This window comes from Triturus cristatus, chromosome 7 (assembly GCF_964204655.1).
Source record: "Triturus cristatus chromosome 7, aTriCri1.1, whole genome shotgun sequence".
NCBI lineage: Eukaryota > Metazoa > Chordata > Amphibia > Caudata > Salamandridae > Triturus > Triturus cristatus.
This window is the reverse complement of record NC_140590.1, coordinates 791,323,017-791,344,421: the sequence shown is the minus strand read 5'-3', so window position 1 is coordinate 791,344,421 and position 21,405 is coordinate 791,323,017. Positions and strand designations below refer to the sequence as shown.

The 21,405-nt window shown below is 45.9% G+C and overlaps 1 protein-coding gene across 2 annotated transcripts in view; it reads right to left on the bottom strand.

Moving 5' to 3' along the window:
* The window catches only part of GEMIN5 (gem nuclear organelle associated protein 5), a 260,780-nt gene that overhangs the window by 77,083 nt on the left and 162,292 nt on the right, over positions 1-21,405 (bottom strand). For both annotated transcript variants that reach the window (XM_085617620.1, XM_085617621.1), the window contains exons 19-24: positions 18,019-18,141; positions 9,752-9,847; positions 9,385-9,522; positions 8,683-8,830; positions 1,424-1,543; positions 47-257 (exon numbers count right to left, since the gene is read on the bottom strand). In XM_085617620.1, the coding sequence (XP_085473746.1) occupies positions 47-257; positions 1,424-1,543; positions 8,683-8,830; positions 9,385-9,522; positions 9,752-9,847; positions 18,019-18,141 (836 nt within the window). The remainder of the gene's footprint in view (positions 1-46; positions 258-1,423; positions 1,544-8,682; positions 8,831-9,384; positions 9,523-9,751; positions 9,848-18,018; positions 18,142-21,405) is intronic.

Below are 21,405 nucleotides of genomic sequence, written 5' to 3'. Positions count from 1 at the left end.
GCTTTCTCAAGGGCCTATACATGCAGTCTCAAAAGAGTGTACTCACCAGCAGACCTTCCTGGTGTTGCAGGACTTCTTGTGCGCCCACCCAATTTCTAACCGAGAGCATCTCTTGGGCACAACGGATTGAGAAGGATGTAGAGAGATCATTTTCCCCAACAATCAGAGCCAGCTCAGAGGCAGCCTTGAGAGAGATTAGGTCCCCTTTTTTGGCCAACACTTTTGCAGCATCATAGGGGGAAGCAGCACCCAGGTAGCTGTGGAAACAAAAACAAGCCCCCTGTTGACGTCACATGATAGGGTATTAAGGGCAGAGACATTTAAAGCTTTTTCAACCACACAGCAGATCACTATTCTCTCTCCTTTAGAATCTGCAATACCGAATCAATATTGAAGGAGTGACACAAGCAAGTGAGTCATAAAATGGAGAAGCTAGCCAGGTATTGGCAATTTAGGGGCACTAAAACTGTGGTACTGGGATTAATCCACTTAGTGTTGTGAGTGTGGGGCCCAAGATGATTTAATGCTGTACTGACTTTAGTGTGGCATCAGCGAATTTAGAGCCCCATAGTCACAGAGCCAGCATGGTATCAGTATGGTGTGATGAGAAGGTACGTATGTGATTGCTTATGACAGCCCAGCTAATTTATGATTCGATTAACCAAATGCATTTGTCTAGCTTAGGTGGCATACATTAAGGAAGTCTCATTGCTGAACATTGCAGGCGGCCACACCACTTTTGTTAGGATGTAGTATCTGACAGATATTTTCCTGCGGCGAGTGACAGTACGGCCAAGGAAACTATCACTTTGGAGCACTTGATTGGCATCAGAGAGTAGGACGCCTGATGTTCCAGTACTATACAGAATTACCCTGGCATTGGTGAATAAGGGCGCATGAGTAAGCAGTAGTAGGTGAAGCTCAGTTCAGCCTGTCAAAATTGTTTCGGGAGCCCATAAGGCTCTACATCTGGGGAGGAGCACAGTTAAGTGTCTTATGTGGGGAACTCGCTAGACTGCATGACTTAGTATTTAGATTGTAGTGAGTGAGGATTCAACAGATTTGTATGTGGTTGGATTTAGACTAGAGTTATTAGGTCTGATCCCAATGGGGTGCAGAAGTGGGTAGAGGGAGAAGGATTTCAACTTGCCGTTCAAGTGTGAGTCATGAGGATATTGTAGTGTGGAAAGTTGGCTTTGGTTTCATGAGTGTGAGCCCATGAGTGTTTAGTGCTGGGAGAGCGGTCCATAAGTGCGAGGACTGCAAGACTTTTAATGGAGAATGTGCAGCTTTCAGTCAGTCTGGTCCTTTGAGGTGTACATAGTAAAAGGGATGTTCACCTGACCATCTGATACAAACAGACATATCCCAAAGTGCCCAACTTTTCACACATCTAGATTGTGTATCAACTTTCAGAACGTACCACTTAGCCGCCATGGAGTAATGGCCATCCTTTTCCAGAACTGCTGCCCAGCTAGTATAAAGGTCTTTCAGGGCGGGGTCTTCTGGTAGCAGCCTAGCTTTGGCGATTGCAATCGCTTCTCTAATGGAAACAAAGAAGGCGAAGGCTGAATAGAAGGACCCCCTGTAAATACATCTACACACTGATTACCACTCTTCTCTCACGGCCTCCACTGCTGCAGGAGCAGTAGATAATAGTACCAAGGACACATTTTCTTGTCACACATTATCAAAGGACAGAAAATCCAGTGAACTGTAAAGGAAAATCAGCACAATCTGTAAGCAACTGACCACAGTTTCTGACTGCACCAATACCCATATTTCAATTCCTCTGGTTTCCAGGGTCCCAGAGTCTGGAAGTGGCATTAGGAAAATAAGCACTAAGATAAGAAAGGCTCTGGCTTAAGTCATGCTAAGCGAGGCCTATTCCCCATACATAACACACTTAGTTGGCCTTTATACAGTTATATCATCACTGAAATTTACACAGGGCTGGCTCCCTGCTGTTATTAAATCCTGCAACGACCTGGAATGTTTACCACTTGTAAGCCACTTAATCATGCCAATAACTAACTTTAACAGTGTGAATGATAGTGCAGCAGATTGAAGCATGTAACCCAATCAACAAAAACTTTCGAAGGAGATAATGGCTTTCAGGACACACACATGCAGACGTGAGGCCTGGATTAGGAAACACACTTAGAAAAACTGGCTAGCTCCATGCTGAATAATAATGTACCTTTACTCTTTCACACTAAAACAGTAGGGAGGTTGGAGCAGCAAGACATTTTTTAAAACACTGGCTTCAATTTATGAAACGGCTTGAAAACACTAAGCTTAAATGAACAAGTTACCTACCTTCAGTACATATGATTCTGGTAGATACTTTAACCACAGATTCACAGCAGTTCTCCTGCCTGCCGCTAGGTGGTGTCATGCTACACTGCGCCTACCTAGTTCCGCTCCAGAAGTGACAAGTGGAGCTGCATATAAGCGCAACCCTTGCACACTGACAGCAATTGCTTTCTAGGCTGTCCGTGTCCTCAGAAGCAGAGCCCATCAACAAATTTGTATGATCAGTGTGCAGATCTCTAGAGTGAGACTTCTTTGATGGAAAAGAGTCCAGTTCACAGAACAGCGAGTTGGAATGATCGGTGAGGAATCTGCGAGAGTATCGATCAAAAAAATATTTATCGGAGGAAAGTAACTTGCTCTTCTGATGAATATTTCTAACTGCAGATTCCTCACTGTGTGAATAGATACCATAGCAGTACCTCCTAAGGTGGTGGGTCTGTGAATGGGCTCAGACAAAAAAAGTGCTGCAGGACTGAGCAAGCAAAATGCCCCTTTCTACGGACCTGACTGTCAAGGCAGCAGTGCTTCGTAAATGTGTGTACTGTACCCGTGTGGCTGCCTGACAGATTTCCGGGACAGGCACTCCACATACCAGGCAGTGGTAGCAGCTTAGGCCCTGGTGGAATGAGCTTCTAAACCTTCTGGGCTACCTGAACGATATCCAGGACAGCGGCTACGCTTGCCAACGCAGTGGTAGCAGTTTTGGCCCTGGAGGAATGAGCACATAAGCTTTTAGAGGCTGCTTTTTTGACAGCGCACAGCACATCGTTAAGAAGAGAACAATCCACCAGGAGATGGCACATCTTTGCACTGTTTCTTCCTTCTGGAAAAGCCTAGAAAAAGCTGATTATCCACTCAATGTTCCTTGGTATGATGTTATGGGGATGAGAAAGACTGTCTTAAAAGGGCAGAGGTCACAACACACAACAGTGCAATAGCTCAAAAGGGGTGCACATCAAGAATGTAAGGACCAAGTTCAAGTCCCACTGGGCATCTCAAATTGGGTTTCAGTTGAAACAAGTGTTTAAAAACCTTTTTTTTTTAAAAATCATAACTGGTGATTTAAATAATAAAGACTGATCCTGCAACAGCAAAAAGGCCAAAAGAGTCGATAAGAAGCCCTTAATGGAGAAACAGTAAAACTTTAGACAATTTGGCTGTGAAGTGTCAATTTGTTGAGTGCCACACCAATCCACAAATTTGTCCCAATGGATGGCATACACTGATTTATTGGAGGGACGCCTCACTGTCAAGATGACATCGATGACCTCAGGGAGCAAGTTGAAGGAGTTCAACTTTCACTGCACAATTTCCAAACATCAAGATGCCAGGTTTGCAGCCCCAGGTGAAACACCCTGATCGTGTGATAGAAGATCCTCCAGAAGTGGTAGCCTGGCTGGAGGATAGATGAACATTCAGACGTTCTGGTTACCACACTCTCCTGGCCAATCTGGTGCCATTAGGATGTCTAGGTCCATTCTTCAGAACACAGAGTGGAAGAGGCAGTGGTGGGAAGGCATAGAGGAGTCCTGAGCTCCAGTTTACGAGTGAAAACTATATTGGAAACTCCAGCTCGTAGAAGTTCTGACAGTGCACATTCTCGGCAGTGGTGAAAAGATCAAGCCAAGGCTCTCCCCACTGCTGAAAGATGGCTTGAGCCACCTCTAGGAGCAACTGCCATTTGTGATTCACAAGGCACCAGCGGCTGAGTTAGTTTGCGCTGGCATTTAAAGATACCACCATGTAGTTCACCACCAGAGAAATCCCTTTCTGGTCCAGCCAGTTCGAGAGGTGCAGGGCCTTGCACAGGGTTCAGGACCTCACCCTGCCCTCCTTGTTGCAGTACGAAATGGCGGTGGTGTTGTCAGTGAGCATCTGCACCAGCCTTCCTTTGATGGTGGGCTGCAAAGCTTTCAACACTGTGAGAAAGTGCCATCTTTCTTGCATGGTATGCCCCCACTTTTTGCTGAATTACTGATGTACTTTGACTGAGTGTGCCCTGGGCATGAGCCCTGTACCCCTACAGTACCCAGGTCCATTCCTGGACACTAAGTGCAGTGCTGCCATTAGGAGTATATGGTGCTGGGAGGTCGTCATCACGAACTCCACAGCACCATGATGGCTACACTGAAGACTGAGAAGTTTGGTATCAAACTTCTCAGCACATTAAACCCACACTGATGCCAGAGTGGGATTTAATGTAAAATGCACGACAGAGGGCATCTTAGAGATGCCCCATGAAACTAATTAACAACCAGCGTCCTGACTGAGAGGCTGCCTAGGCTGCCACCCAGCAGACATGTTGCTGGACCCCAGGGTAGAGAGCCATCCGCTCTTGTGGGCCAGCAACAATGCACATCCTGGGCGAGGTGCTAGGTCTCCTCCTCCAGGATGGGCAGGGGAAGCTTCAAAGGCATGCCGCCTTTGTGAGCTTCTCCAGGCCACTTGCTGTACTCAGCAACTGGCCCCCACCGGTTCTGACCCCCACTCTGGCGGGAAGATCGGTGGGAAAACCTAAGTGAGGAAAGGGGGTGTGCCAGCCTCTGCCAACCCCATCCCTCAGGTGGGGGAGGCAAGGTGAAGCACAACTAAGGGCTCTTGCCATCTTGAGGATGGGGAGCCCTACCCAATCAGGACTAGGCTCCTGCACCCCGCCCACTGGAGAGTGGCAGGCTAGGAGGTGTACCCACCCCAGGGAAGGGACCCATTGGTCCCTGACCTCTACCTACCTGTAACACCCCTAAATCTAGTATTTAGGGGCACCCTGAACCTTCCTTCCTTCCAGATTTTGAAACAAGAAGAAGAACAAGAAGAAAGAAGACCTGCCGTGCAGCTGCTAACAAGAGGACAACGCCAACTGACTTGGCCCCAGCCCTACAGGCCTGTCGACCCTCTAACCTGCTCCTGCTAAACCCCGGCGTCTCCAGTGGTCAGCAACCTCGAAAACCCCAGAGGACCTGACTGCCTTGCTCATCTAAAGACTGGGACTCCCACAAGCAGTGGTTCTGCTCAAACAAGCAACAACCCCTGGTGCCAGCCAGGAACCGCGAATCCAGCACACTCTGCACCCGCCGAGCCTGGCCTGTGCCCGAGTGAACAAAGACCACGAGGACGTTCCCCCGGCGACTGTGACCAAGAATCCAGCACCCAAGGACCCTCCTTGACGCTCCTGACGACGCCTGCAGTCTCAACTCCAGGGACCCCCCCCCAACCACGACCTGCAGAGGATAAGATTTCCCGTCGCCAAAAGACACTCCTGCAGCCGGCGCCCTGAGGCCCCCTGTGCTAAGCTCCTGGGTGCCTACCTAACATACAGCTTCCCAACATACCTCTCGAAGTGGTGGTTGCACCTGAAGAATCTCTGTCCCCGAGCTTGCAGCCTTTGTTCGTCTTGTAGCTTCTCCATTGAGCACCCGACGGCTCAAAAGCACCCTGCACCCAGCCGCCCGAGTGCCACTGGAAGTGCAGCATCTGTCCTATTCTACTTCCCCACTTGCTCTGTGTAAGTGACCAGGAGATCAGCTCCCACAGCCGCGTGGCCTGCCTGCTAGTAGCCACCAACCAAGGGCCCCCTGCCCGCCATAGGCTAACATTGGGCCTAACTCTCTCTGCACCCCGCTGCCGCTGAGGGTGTAACAACTGTACCTACCTGACCCTGGGAGACCCCTGAGTCTATGCCCAGAACCTTAACTCTGCCAGTCGAGTACTTACCTGAAAGCCGATAACTCACTTTTTCTCCAGAGGGTAACATTGACTGGTTTTCACTTAGAAGAAATTCCAAGTGTTGAGTTTTGAAAACTTTAAAATATTCACAAAAAATCACCCGATCAACGAAAAAGAAATTACTCATCTGTTATCAGGAGAGATACCAGTGCTGGATCTTTGTGCCCGGCACTGACCCTGCAAAGCAATTACAACCGTGATTTTCCGATAACCAAACTTTCCTCCATAGGATAACATTGCCTGGTTTTTGCCAGATTTTTGAAACATACAAATATTCCTTAAAAATCGCCTGTGTAACAAAAACGATTTCTTTCAACTGTTTACAGGAGATGCACCAGGGCTGAATCCAGGATCCAGCCCTCAGTAAGAAAAACCTATGCAAAGTAATTGATATTGTCTTTACTTTAAAATTCCAATTGAGCTCAATGTTATAATTGTGTTGCCTATTGCAACAACTGTAACTACTGCATTTAAAGGTCTATTGCTATTTGAAAGTATCCAACTAGAGCATCTCATTCTCAGAAAGTATTATTATAACTACTTGTCGTTCTAAAATAAAACAACAATATATTTTTATATACAAAATAATTGGAATAGGAGCTCAGTTCTTGAGTGTGTGAGACCATTTGCTGACTGAGTGTGTACAACAAATGGTTTACACTGTCCTCTGATACTGCCTTACTGCTCGACCAAGCTACAATTTAGAGAGTAAGGTTATATCTAACTTTAACCTCTGCCAAACCTCTGGGGACTGTGGACTCTGTGCGCCCTGTACCTTACCTTGGTACAGTATATACAGAGCCACTTTCTTACAAACACCAAGCAAATCGTCTTGAACTATAATAAGTTGATGTGACGTCAAGTCTTTGCTGGAGACCAGAGTCCTCTGATTTCCAGCCCACCTGGATAGCCTCCCCAACTTAATAGTGATCACACTAAGCACTGGGTGGGATAAGGCGAGGGGGCTGCCACTGACTCAATCGCGGCCACTGCAGACCTTTTGCAGTCTCCCCTTATATCTGGATAGTGTCTGGCAAATTTCCCATATGTTGGGTCCACTGGAAATTCAGGTCCCACTGTAGAGCCTGCATGTGCCATCTGGCACCAGCAGGAGGCCAACAATCCAAGCAGCCTCATAGTCATCCATATTGAGAACCGGTACAGAGGCTGAAACAGCAGCATCATAGCCCAAATGTACTAGACTCTGATCTGGGGAAAAGGCACGAAATCGTACTGTATTCAGAATGGCTTCAATTAAAGGAAGATTCTGCTAGTGAACCCTAATGATGTTAGGTGGAAGCCGTCGTCTGGATGTTGTTGACGACAGCCTGGGGTGAGCTGTCCTTCAACAGCAAGTTGTCGAGCTAGGAGGGAGACTGATATCGCCAACCTTTGTAGATGTGCTGTGACCACCATCAGTTCTGTGAACACCCGAGGGGCACTGGTGTTCCCACAAGGGAAGCACTGCTAACAGAAAATGCTCCCGGCCCATCATGAACAACAGGGAGCACCCGGGGGCCTGCAGGAAGAGGACATTAAATTAAGTGTCCTGCAGGTTCAGGCCAGACAGGACTTGGGCTAGCGCGACTATCTTGAATTTGTCCCTTTTGCAGGAAGGCATTGAGAGGGCAAAGATCTTAAAATAGGACAAAGGCCTCTGTCCTTCAGCACAAGGAATTGCAAGAGTAACAGCCAGTTTCTACTTCTGAGGCCTGAACCCTCTCTATGATCCTTTTGGCCAGAAGGGCCTGCACTTCCTGACGTAAGATAAACAAATGGTCCTTTATCAGCTGCCCTACAGACATAGCCCCGGCACACAATCTGCAGGATCCATTTGTCAGTCATGTTGGCCTGCCACCCCTGGAGGAAATAGTGCCAGCATGGACCTCCGTTAAGGCCCCTGGAGAGGCGGGGCACTGGGCTGCATGTTGCTCTTGCTGTCCTCTTGGTTTCTGGGAATTGTAATGTAGTGTACGGTGGATTTGCAGAGCCCTGCTCGTCTACCGTGAGGAAATCTAGGCGCTGAGTAGGTGACAGTAGGCGCCCTTAACTCAAGCTACTACATATAGTGCCCAGTTCTACCTAAAGGATCTGGCAGTTCCATATTGACCAGCAAGCACTGCAAGGACACTACTTTACACAGGAATCAGATAACCTTGGAATTGGCTTAAAGAGGAGATGGCAGTGGCACATATCATGAGCTACAGATGGGGAGGGGGAGAGGGAGGGAGGTGAACATTATTTTTTCTTCTTTTCCTTTTTTCCCCTTACCTTTTATATCTTTAATTTCCGACTACTGCCCAGCCTCCTAGATGTAGGTGGTGACTTTATACAAGTTTTAGAAAACATTTAACAAACAGAATTGATCCATAAAATGAAATCAAACAAATTCAAGCCTTTATTAATAAATGCACGTCTGTTTATCTTTCTGATAAAGGCACATTTTGGATCTCAGGCTGAGGGAAATCACTGACATAGTGGTAGGAAATACAACATAAACCAAACAAGCTTATAAACTGGGTAGGTAAAGCACTCAGAAAGAGCTTTAGATGCCCAAAACCAGCCGCTATTGTAGTAGTATCAGCCCAATTCTGATACAAAGAAATATGAAGCATAGTCTGCGTTTAAATCAGTAATACCAACCTGTAGTGTTGATGCACCTTAAGTAGAGCTATGGCTTCATAAACCTTGTGAATGGAAAGGAGGTGGGAGGCAGCCTTAACATACTGTTCTTGGAAACAAAGCTGCTTCACAAAAGCTTCTACCGTCCAAAGCCACACCTTGTACCCAGCTGAAAAATATGAGAGAAAAGCACAACGTATCACTCTCTGCCCATAGTGCAACCAATAGCCAATAACTTTAACCACTTGGAAGTCCTCAAGCTGCAGGCACCACCCCACACTGCTGCACCCAACCTTAAAGTCAAAGCACTGACAAAGTCTAATACTCATACACTACCGATAAGATCTGGCTCAGCCAAACCTATCCCACAAAATCAAACCAAATCTCTGTCCCATATTTAAAGCTCATCCCCCAACCTAAAGTACAGCCCCATAACCCAAACCACTGCCACTCAAAGTCTCATACAAAATCCTCCTCCTCCTTCCCCCCCACACAAACTTGGTCCCACACCAACCCCCAACACAAAGCTCAAACCCCACAAAGCCAAAGTGCAGTCCTGGCACCAAACTAAAGCTTGGTTCCCTCCAACCCAAAGCACAATCCCCACCCAAGAAAAGCACACTTTCCCCCAAATCAAAGCACAGTCCACCTCCCTTCACCCAAAGCCACAGCTACTACTGCCTATGCTTCAATGGAAAATACAAGAGGGGTTCATGAACATACCTGTGGGGGACATCGCCAGCAACTGGTCCGTAAGTTCTCCCCTCTCAGCTGCCAACTGAAGCGCTGCCTTGAGATCGCCCTTCCACACCATGAGCTGGTGATGCAACTCTGGATGCCCACTTTCCAGGTGGCTCTGGCCTGTACAAAAGTATTGCAAATTCAGTATAGTGGATGGAGATAGTCATGGACTACAACAGAGAACACCTGATCTACAGAGTTCAATAACTTTCAGTCCCAAAGTAAAATGGTGTCTGTATCAGGATTGTGTTGCAAGCAGCCCACTCTTCTCATTCCCCTTCGACCCCTCCTTTGCTCCCTGGGCCTGCTTTGTGCAAGCCAGATAGCTGCAGCATTGAAAAGGTCCTACCTTCAGCTTCTATCAGTCGGTAAAGTGCTGGGCGGTCTGCAAAAAGGCCAAGGTGCATCAGGGACCTGCTCTCGGAAGAATCAGCTGCACATGCATCTATGAGGGTTAGGAGAAAAATATAGGAGTCAAAGGAAAGGGAAAGACAAGATGGAGAGAAGATGATATTAAGGGAGGTCAAGAAGGAGAAAAGCAAAAAAAAGAAGAAAGTGGGTGAGCACGAAAGACCGGTAAGAGGATAAATACAGAAAATGTACACAGAGAAAAGGGGCGGAGGGAGGGAAAAAAGCACTTAGAAAATTCCAGACTGGAAACATGACAAACAAATTCACAAATTACTCCCTTTGAGGGATGTGGGATTTGTGTCCTCTTTACATTCTTTCAAATTCACCGAGCAAATACAAGAAAAAAGCCATCACCTGAGCATAAAAAACAGCAGACAAGACAATGGCGGCAAAGGTTAAACTATCAACCTATGTTAAATGGAGTACTACCATGTATTAACGAGCTGGTATGCCAGAGATGAGTTGCATCTCTCCCCAGACAGACTATGAGATGGAGTTCAACTAGCAGCTTGAGATACTATCTGTGGCCAAGTCGCTTGATTTCAGCTTGAAACATGTACACCTCCCTTGGGAAGAGCTTGTGGGAAATACTTTCTCGCATGCAAAAACATCTTTGTGGGCTGTGTCCACCTACTCAAATCACCAAAGGGAGTTTCGGTGTTTTGGAAACAGGATGTACAAGGTCTGCAAATATTTTTGACACCGGCAACAAGGCCTGTCAGTCAAAGCGCAGTTAGTTGTTACTCAGCAGCATCCCATATCAGTACTGCTGCTTACCACCTGTGTCCCAAACCAACCAGTATTGCATCGCAATTGGAGACATAAATTATAGCCTTCTGGTGCTTTAACAATTTCTCCAGCCACAGTGAAGTTAAAAGCTAAGCACTACGCACACCCTTTTAGGTTTAAATTTCCATTTTAGGGAGAATAACGACAAGCTGAGTAAGAACTCGTGCTACATAAATATACCAATACTGTCACCTCATATTGTTTCTCACTACCCTATCCAACCTATAGACAAACCACAACCAAAGCCACAGATTAAGGATAGACGAGCACACGTCTTCCATTTTCTTGTCCCATTTCCTTTCCAGATTTCTGATTGTTGTGTACCAACGTTATAGACTTTAGTAATATTTTCCCATCCTGTGACAAAGCCTTATCTTCTCCAGCCTGAGAAATGCCCTTCTCTCCACCATTCTTTAACACCCTTCAAGGTTCAAACAAGTTATCTCTGTACCTTCCTCTATCCGCCTACCCTGTTGAGTGGTCAGACGTTCACAAGCTCTCAGCACTTTGCTAAGGGGCTTTACTAAAGGGTGTCTCAGTCCAACAGTTCAGTGGGTTGCAGGAGCAGCAGGGGATAGCAGACCTGCCGCTCTGCACCAGTACGCTGTATGGAAATAACTCAGACCTGCAGTAATGTGCCAGGCTACAAGGCCACATTGGTACTGGGGTATCCAGCTATCAGGGTGAATAGCTCTCTCTCAGAAACGTCACAAGATCTGCCACTTCAACCTATAGTTCAGGACCCCCTAATTGTGTCCCGGTATTCCCTTTGGTCCACTTGGCTATCTCACCCTCTGGTAGTTTACCAACGCCCCTTGAGCCGGTCTCCCTCCTACCCCTTGGATGCCCAGGGACTCACAGTAGAGTGCTCCAACTACCTCTCAGCAATCCCACTGTGTGGGGCTTAATTGAGGTAACAGGAGGTCTTGTTGGCTCCTAAGGAGGACCCTCAGCAGCCAAGGGGACGTCATCAGCCAACCAGCAGTGCGTCAGAAGGAGCGTTTGCAGAGTGGTTGAGAAAGGGGGCGGGGCCTCTGGCAAGTTGCTAGCTTTTTTTTTTATAAGGGCACCCACAATTTCAACATTGGGGACCACGGGGGAGCCTGAAGGCTCCCGTGGTCCCTCCCAGCTCCCCTCCTCCTGCAGGAGCCGGCATTTCTTTGAGACCCCAGGAGCTGCTAACATGCTCCCTGGATCTCAAAACAATGTGTCTGTTTCCCTGCTCGTTTGACAGCGGGCAGGGAAACAGACATGCTCCGCTTTCAGCAAGCGAGAGCATTTTCTGCTCTCGCTTGCTGAAAGCGGAGCACTGTTTGCTATGGCTTGGCCAAAGCGGTGCTCCCACCAGCCCATTGCACACTGCAATGTCCTGGAGGTGGGCAACCGGGAAATTGCTGAAGCACGCCCTGGGGGTGGTGGTTCCCATGGCCATGTATGGCTCCAGGGGTGCAGGAGCTGCGTGCACCCTCCTTTCTTCTTTTAGGGCCTGCCCCAGGTTGGTGCTGGTGCCCGGGGGTGGCGGGGGTCTGTGAGACTCCCCCCAAGCCCAATATAAGAAGCCCCGGGAAGGTGGTGGTCCCCGGGGCAGGGGGTCCCCCCCCCTATATTATTGTAATTAGCCCCATGGAGGTGGTGGTGCCCGGGGCTGCGGGTGGGCCCAGTGGGCCCGCCCGCATATATACATAATAAAAAGTGCCCCGAGGAGGTGGCGGTCCCCGGGGCTTTGATTAGCCCTAGCAGAGGGGGGCCCGTGCTCCTGCCTCCTATATTTATGATATGTCCCCAGGACCTGGCCCACCCGGGGATTATTTAAGAGCAAGCACGGGAGCCCTAGCTTGCTTTTTAAATACAAAATGTTTTTTAAAAAATCAGCAAATTTACGAATATTGCGGCAAAATTGTTTTTTAAAAAAATGCTTTTATGCCGTGGGAGCCCTAGCTTGCTTTTTAAATAAAAAATGTTTTTAAAAAATCAGCAAATTTATGAATATTGCAATTTTGCGGCAAAATTGATTAAAAAAAATATTAATACTTTTATGCCGTGGCGGGGCCTTAGGGGGACTCCAAGACCATGGCTATCACTACCCTACCACTTTCTTTATTTCCACTTTTTTTTCCTTTGGACTCTGTGAAGCCAAGTGCCATGTCTCGAAGGCTACGCAACAAAAGATATCACTATCTTTTTCTTTTTAAATTTCTTAACAACCACTGAACGGATTTGCACCAAATAACAAAAAGCACAAATCGGCTTAACACCACCTACTCTTTTGCCAAATTTGGTGCAATTCCATTGAGTGGTTCGAGCTGTAGTCGGGTTGACAGGTTCCTATGGGAATTAAAATTGCAAACGCACCCTTTTTTCAACCCCATTTTTCTCAGCCCCCACAACTTTCCATGTGCAACAAGAATCACCGATGCACTTTTTCTTTGCAAAAATTCGTGAAACTTTGTCAAATGGCGGCAAAGTTATAGGCAAGCCAAAAAACCCTTTTACTATGGAAATATGATCCTAACTATAACTACACACACATATATATATATATATATATACTGATATAGATATAGTCACCGACAGTGGGGGGAAAAAAACTCAGGTTAAAACTGAGTTATGTTTGAGGATCAGAGTAACATTTTGCAATCAACACAACATAACTCACCGTCATTTACCATGTTGTTCTCAAATTAACTTTTTTTTTTTTTTTGCTGAGTTTTATATAGCGCGAACTTGACACGAATTCAATCAGGTATCCGAGCGCTTTACATAGCACCAGTTAAGTTACACTAGGACACAAATTTATTCTTTGTTAGGCACCGGGAGATTAAGTGATTTGCCCAGAATCACAGGATGTTCAGCGTCATTACCGAGACTCGAACCCAGTTCCCCAGGTCCGAGGTCGAGCACCCTAGCAGTTAGGCCAACTCCTCTCGCTGAGCTGTACAATCTCCCAGAGACCGCATTTCCGTGACCACCGGTCCGAACCTGCCATCGCGCACACGACCCTCAACGATCGCGCATGATGCACCGCAAGCCCGTCCACTCCCCGGAGCGGGCTGTGCAAATCCGCCAGCACAAACTACAAATTCGCACTGATCGTGTGATAGTGTGTTTGGGAGGTTGAGGAGTGTTGAAAAAAATGTCTTTTTTGTATGGTGGGCGCCTGGGAGTTTTGTTGTGTGCACTGCAAAGCGTAAGAGGCGAATTTCATTGCTTTCGTGTGTTTGAGCCTCAAACATAACTCATTTTCTTACTTTTAATTTTTTCTTCTAATTTTACTTTATTTTCAACCACTGCTCTAGGGTCAGGAGTTCAAACTATGCTGCATACCGGGTCGGCTGGAGGCGAGACTCTGTGCTCAAACCGCAATGGCCATCCAACCTACGCTGCACTTAGCCAAGGTCAAACCCACTTCTTGACTTCCAGTCTAAGTCAGACACTGACTTTGGTCTTTGGCTTTGCTTGTGCTTTTTATTTTATTTTTTAAAAATATTTTCTTTCTTTTATAGTACCTGAAAATCGTGAGTAGCTGAATCGGGCACAAAATGGAGGTAGAGTTAAGTACCTAAAATGGCCGCAGACAAGCTCACAAGCCTGCTTTGACTTAAGAGCCCTGCTCCAAAAATTACTCTTAAGGGATGCTTTTGATTTCTCCACGCTTGGGAGGAAACCACTGCCCTAGGAAGGAGCACATTTGGAGATGGTCACCTACGGCTGTGAAAAATGTATTACACAGAGCAAAACTCATGAATGAGAGCAGACTCAAGAGTTTCAAGATGGTAAAAAAAACGAAAACATTTTTCAGCCCCAATGCAGCCAAGCACATTGTGCTAAAATTTGAAAATGTGACGGACCCTAGAGTTTAGATGGCTGGGAAATACGAATGTGTTAACCCTTTAATATCCTCTCATAGCCTTTGTTTAGTGACAAAATATCTCAAAAACGTCTGAACGGATTAACGCTCAAGAAAACAAGCACAATTTGAGTAAAAGTTCCACTTTCCTGCCAAGTTTGGTGTCAATCAGTGTAGACTATAGGTGAGGGCATAATATCCTACGAGAGCTAAAATGGAAAACCACTTATTGTTTCACTCAACAATAACATTTTGCCACACAGACTGACTTTCACTGTTGATTTGTGTACAACCAAAGAAGTTAAAGGCTTAAAACCAGGCAGTCTGGTCTGAGGAATGTTTCTACAATCGTTGTAAATGGACTTAATCAATGGTTTATGCCTGCCAGATAGGGGGATATGAAGTACATAGGGCTCTCTGCCCAAACAGCTCTAGGTGCAAAGCAGAAAATCTTAGGTTTCAGGTTTGGTGAAATTTCCAGCATCCATTTCTTTTTAAAGAGCCACCCAGACAAGAATAAGGTCAAAACATGTGGTTTCTACCTAAAAGGATAAACCTAGCAACTTTCCAGTAGGTGGTGTCCAGCATCAGTCAGTTCAGAGCAAGACCAGACAGGGAGCCCTTTTGCAGTCTTTTAAGGTTTTCCTGTAGGGAGCAAAGCCTGCAGTGAGTCAGCACTCACAATGATGCTCCGGGAAGAGGTGTGGCGCCACGGCCAGGGTGACTGCCTCCGGAATCTGGTGATCACGGTTCGATCCCCGGCTCCGGCAGCAGATTAGCCCAGCACCATGTGACTCTGGGCAATAGCTTGCTTAATCTTCCCGAGGGCCCCCAGCGCCTAGAGACCCTTATGGGTAATTGTTCGCGCTTTACAAATGTGGATTATTATTATTATTATATTACTTGGTAATACATTTTAGGGGCATGTATCCAGAAACTAGCTATTTGGTGTAAAGATTTTTAGTTGACAGACACTGGGGGACTATAGGCACTAACGGGACCCAAAGTCTCAAACAGCCCTAGGACTGTTTATAAATCAAAGTAACCAGGGATTTGGGGTTATGATCCACCAGGCTTCTAGGAGGTGATCTCTCTAAAACTTTTATAGCATGAGAATTGTTTAAAAAAGAACCAGGAACTCGGCAAAACTGGCAATGTGTATTTTAGTACTTACTTGTGGCAATGCCAAAATGAACAACTTTGTTGTGCTGTTAAAAATATTTCAAACAGCCAGGGATAAGGTCTTCAAACATAGACGAGCATCCATTTGTATTTACACAGAGATGATGGAAAGGAGAAACGTTGAATATGGAATCCTACCATCAATCATTTATGGGTTAATATAACAAAATGTTGCCTGTTATCAATGGCAGCCAGCCACCCTGCAGGCAGCTAGAATTGCAACATACATCACAGCGTATTCGCCATCATATACATTCCAGGCCATTCTGCTGTTCTGTATACTGCACAGCTGTTTAATGTGCACCCTAGTCTAGTGGTTCCCAAACTGTGCGCCGCGACACCCTGGTGCGCCGCCAGGGGCGCCGCACACTTCTTGAGAGTATGGGAAAGGTAGCAGGTTCGATCAGTACGCCTCCGTTCTAAAACATGGTAGTTGCATATTTGGAAATGTGCATTTGCGGGCCCCAGTAACGACATGTGCCAAGTAGGAATGTCTTGCGGGGGAGTTTCTGAAACGGCACCTGTCAGCGTCGTGAATGGGTTGGACCAGCGTGTGACGTGTTGCAAGCCAGGCACAAACATTCAGGACAGTGATGCCGAGCGTTATTGTGGCCCGTTTCTGCAGTGACTGTAGCTATGGCTTCTACCAGGAAAATCGGATAATCATTATAAATGTGAAATTGCTTGATTAAAAGTTCTTGTACATTTTCTGAACAAATGACTTCACTCCCACAACGGGTCCTTCATGTGTATCCGAAGACATGCAGTGAGTGATGGTCCTCACATTTAAAGAGAATGTGGGATGCGAAGGAGAGAGGCGCCTTGGAAAAGGGGCGCAGCTGCTTATTCTAATTTAACTTTCCTCAGAATTACACATCACAATAATATCCTAATAATGTATGCCGCTAATTTGCAGATCACTGAGTGAGCGCCGTGCGGTTCATTCAGGATTATGACTAGTCAGTCCTTCCATTGAAACCTAGCACTGGACCTGCCAATTTCAACCCCACGAAAGAAACCCACAATTAAATATTAATTCACTCCCTGCGCTGATAAGAGCAGGAGAATAACGCCCATTTAAAATCAGCTGGTTCCAGTAATCAGCTCAACAATAAAAGAAACTAGAATGATGGTGGTGCTTAGCAAATGGGGGCGGGTGGTATTGGGGCGGGGGAGTACATCGCGTGAGACTGTATATTATTTTTTATTTGCGCATGAAAAGCAAAATAATTCTCATTATTTCGAGATACCTGGGGAACATTTCCAAGCTCTTGCATCTGCTTCTCTGTTGCACTTGGAAGCTAAGAGTGCTCTGAGAAGCCTTGAGCTGGCATGCCTGAGAAATGGGATGTTTTTCTAACAAACTTTGGGGTCATTTCACATTCAGTTGTGAGTGTTCGTGGAGGTTTTGGGTGTATTAATTGACTGGAGAACTATGCTGTGTGAGTTACAATCTTTCCTGCCAATACAAAAAAAATACTACGTTGTCAGTTGGCTTAGCTTCAAAAATGAAGTCTTCAACCTGCTGACGCTCACTCCCCATTCTTTCAAATATTCACCACTATGTAAAAGTTTTGGAATGTGGTGGCATACGCGTATGCATAAACCCCCACTCATCTATAGTAGAATTAGTTGACAGGTGTGCCTCATGAATCAGCAAGCGTCAGCTGAAGGTGAGCGCACAGCGCTGATGGTTTTACTGTTCATGCTGAGAAAGTTCCTGAACAAGGACTGCTCCTATGTCAGCTACAGGGCTCAACAGGCAGCAGCACTGCATAATGGTGCTTACTTCAGTTAATACTAGTCACAGATCATGAACACTGCTCTAGAATACATTTAAAAGTGGTCTCAAGGTATATTTGCTGTATGAAGTACGTACAGATCATAAGTGCCATACAAATACCAGCTTTGGGTGGTCTTGTTAATTTTTGGACCAGCTGGTACATCAAAATACCGGTGATGCTGATAGAAAACCAGTCAGGTGGCAACTCCAACTGGTTCATTTATTTATTTACTGTTTGGGTTTTTGTGTACCTGCCACTTTAGCACAGTCTGCCTGTGATGTGGAATGCCCCTGTGTTTTTTGAACATCCACTGGATGTCTTGGTAAGCAAGGAACCAATCACCGGACAAAAGAGAAGAAAAATGGAAGTACTGCAGAGGCTGGGATTACATCCTCCTCACCCGAAAAAAAAGTAATAGGGGAGGGGCGCTACGGACAACAGTCAATAGATAAAGGGAGCCACAGTTCGAAAAAGTTTGGGAACCACTGCCTAGTCTTCTAGTATTGCAAGAACTGCAGCTTGTACAGGTTCCAAACATCCAAAGTGTTCAAACAGTGCTCCAGAACGTCCCCTCTGTACCTTTTGGGGCACTGCCGGACCTACCTTTGCAGTGTACAGATGTTGCCAGAGCAAGACAGTCCATATGCTGCTCCTCCTTAGACCGATGGTCCATGGATGTGCTGATGGGAAGCATAGATCGAGGCTTCTTCTTTTTCGCTGTAGGCTCTAGAGAAAAGAAAATTCAAGTTACACAAATGAAATCATGATTTTAGATAAGTGCCTATACAGCATAACGAACGAGCCCTGAATTGCCAGCTGCTGTGGAGACTACGGAAAAATTGGCCTGTGAAGTGATGTGGATATTATTTGAAGGCGGTCGTCGCCCAATGAGTGCAGAAACCACTAGTGTTACAGCAAAGGGAGTGAGAGCTTGGGTCTGTCCACTCAATGGAAGTGTAATGTACTATGAAAGTGGCAGTGACCGCTGTGGGTTGTGGCTTCACCCACTGAATTGAGTGAGCTGTAATGATGGAGAATCCTCTTAAAGCTGAAGCATGCAGATTGTCCTTTGGATGGCCATATTATCTCTAACTATCCTATGAAGGTCGCAATGAGAAATGTAGCTGTGGATTTGTTCAATTAACAGCCTAATAAGCTTAATGCTTCACCCATAAATATTCTCTTTTTCTGGCTGCTTGATTTGGTTTAGATCATGCATTATTTGTTGATTCTGTTACGCACACAACAGCTGCCCATGGTAGCGTGCATTCTTCAGCAAAAGCTATTAAATGATTCCGCAATTTCGTATACTATTCAGACTTAACATGCTTCATGACTACTTTGCACTCAGTCAAGGAGTTTGGCTGCCGATGAGAGCTCATTTCATTAGCTTATTTTCAGTCTCTACGTTTATTGGACTTTTTTCTCTGTGTTTTCTTTTTTGTGAAATTTCAGTGCATTATGGTCATTACATGCATTCTTGAGTCCACTCTGTCAGCAGAATCCTGAGAAAACATTTCCAGATTATTTTCCTCAGACTGAACTGGGGTGTACGAATCTAATGAACATGGAGATTTTTTAATCTAAAAATCTAACAAATTCCGCCGACAGGATGGATAGACTCAATACGTTCCCTGGCAATTATCCCAGAGCAATTTATGGAGGGAGGAAATGTGCACGAAAATACACTCCAACCTCCATCACAATTGATATATGGCATACAGCGACGGCTGCTTTGGGGTGGAAAGCTAGAATCACACAAGTTACCCCTTTGCTAGACACACACCAGTTGGGAGTGTTATTGAAATATCCGGGATTTGACAAGTGGGACTTGATCGGTCTCTCGAAGGGGGGCGACATGTGGGCCGGAGGCAGGGTGGTCCCCTTCAGCGATCTCCAGCACGACTAGGAATTGCATAGCGGGGAAACTTTTAGATACCTCCAAGCCCGTGATGCACTACAAAGGGCGATACCCAAAAGCACTGACCTACCGGTCTCATCGCCCCTAGAGGATAGACTCCTAGATGATTACCTCCAAGAAAAGGCTATTTCACTGACATATAGGAAAATACTAAACAATACACCAGATACGTTGGGAAAAATTCGTGCAAAATGGGTGGAGGATATCGGGGACATTAGCGACGAAGACTGGCAAGAGGCTTTGGCGCCCCCCCAGGAGGTGGCAATCTGATCCCGTTTTAAATGTATCCAATTCAAACTCCTGCACAGAGCATACTACACCAGTTCGTTGTTTGTTAAAGTGGGTATCCTGGGCTCCACTGCTTGCCCTAGGGGATGTGGTCAAAACGGCACCTACCTGCATCAGTGGTGGGAATGCCCGATTCTTCAGACGTATTGGGGGAGGGTCACATCAGCATTGTCTTCCACCTGTCATAAAACCTTGGAAGTCTCACCCCGCCTGTGTCTTCTTAATATCTGGGATGCAACTGACCTATCGAGAGCCGAGAGAGTGTGGGTCTCCTTGGGTTGTATGGTTGCAAAACGTAAGATAGCGAGAACATGGAAGGGGGTAGCTAAGCCTAAAATCGGGGACTGGGAGTGTGACATGGATTGCTGCATGCAAGCGGAGAGGGTAATGTATGAAAACAGAGGTTGCCCACAAAAATGAACTAGAATCTGGGGTGCGTGGAATGAAAGTAGAGGGATGCACACCATTCAACGATGCCTCCCCATTGTCGGCGGACCACATGGGAGAATAATGTTCGGAGCACAAAGGATTTTATCAGATACAAGACTAAGTTATTGGTACTATATAACGCAATGGCGAATACTGTGCTAAGGCACTGGAAATGTGGTAAATTATTGAGACTGCACTGCAATTTGTTGTTTGTTTTTGCCGCCTTTGTTTTTGTTTATTCAATAAAAAGAATAAAAAATAAAAAACAAATAAAATCTGATCAATATTATGATGGCATTAAATCAGGGATAAAGTATCCCCTGCTGTACGTTATAGGGATAGTGCAAGTCACAGAGGAGTTCCATAACCATATAGAGGAATGAAGACGAAGGCAGAGTTCCTCTATAAGGTTATGGAACTCCTCTGTGACTTGAAATATACTCATCATTTACACCGGGGGGAATTAATCCCAATAAATACATGGTCCAACCATCATCTTTCCCACAAACCACTTAAAACCTTGGTGCGTAGCTCTTTCTTACGAAAGAGCGAGCACATTTGCGCTGGTAGTACAAAATTAAACCCATGAAAAGCCCATTCGATATTTGTTGCAAACAGATATTAGAAATAGTTCAATACAAGTCCATTTTTGAAAAAACAAAAAGGCTGCAGTAGCTCCAAACGTGTGGAAACATGCAAAAAGATTTGATGAGCTTTTCTGTAAGGGAAAATAAACATTCTCTCTGCTCGTCATTGTAAGCTATTAAAACTGTGCAGAAGAAAAGCAATGTTTTGTTTTTTGCTTTAAACAGCTGCTTTAATTATGCTCCATGACCTGACCTGACCTGCCTTTCACCCCGGCTGCTGGCTCTGGCATCAGGCATTGTGACGTCAGAATTCGACTGTAATAACTTTATAAGAGTCGAGTTCTGACGTGAATATTTCTTTTTATATAATCGGCAACTTGGTGAATCACAGGCTGCCGATTGTAAAGAAATGAGTGACTTCCGTTTATACAGGGATCACAGAATTCTGTGTATAATATTATGATCCAGTTTGTACAAAAACCCTAGAAATAAGCCAGGAGTCGGTGGTAAGATGCCATGAGTTAAACTCAGCACGTCCCGTCACAACAAGATTCCTGGCCTTTCTTAGACAGGTGTTTATGGGAACTCAAATTCAAGCAACAGTAGATATTGACAATCATGTAAACAAATGCATACAGAGCCTGGGAGGCGCGAGCTGATAGACTCTAAGACCCTGGGTCGGACTCGGGAGAATCTACACTGCGGTTACAGACTCCACCTGGGGATCCTATGGAGAGGGCATTGGGAAATGCTTCAGCTGACAGA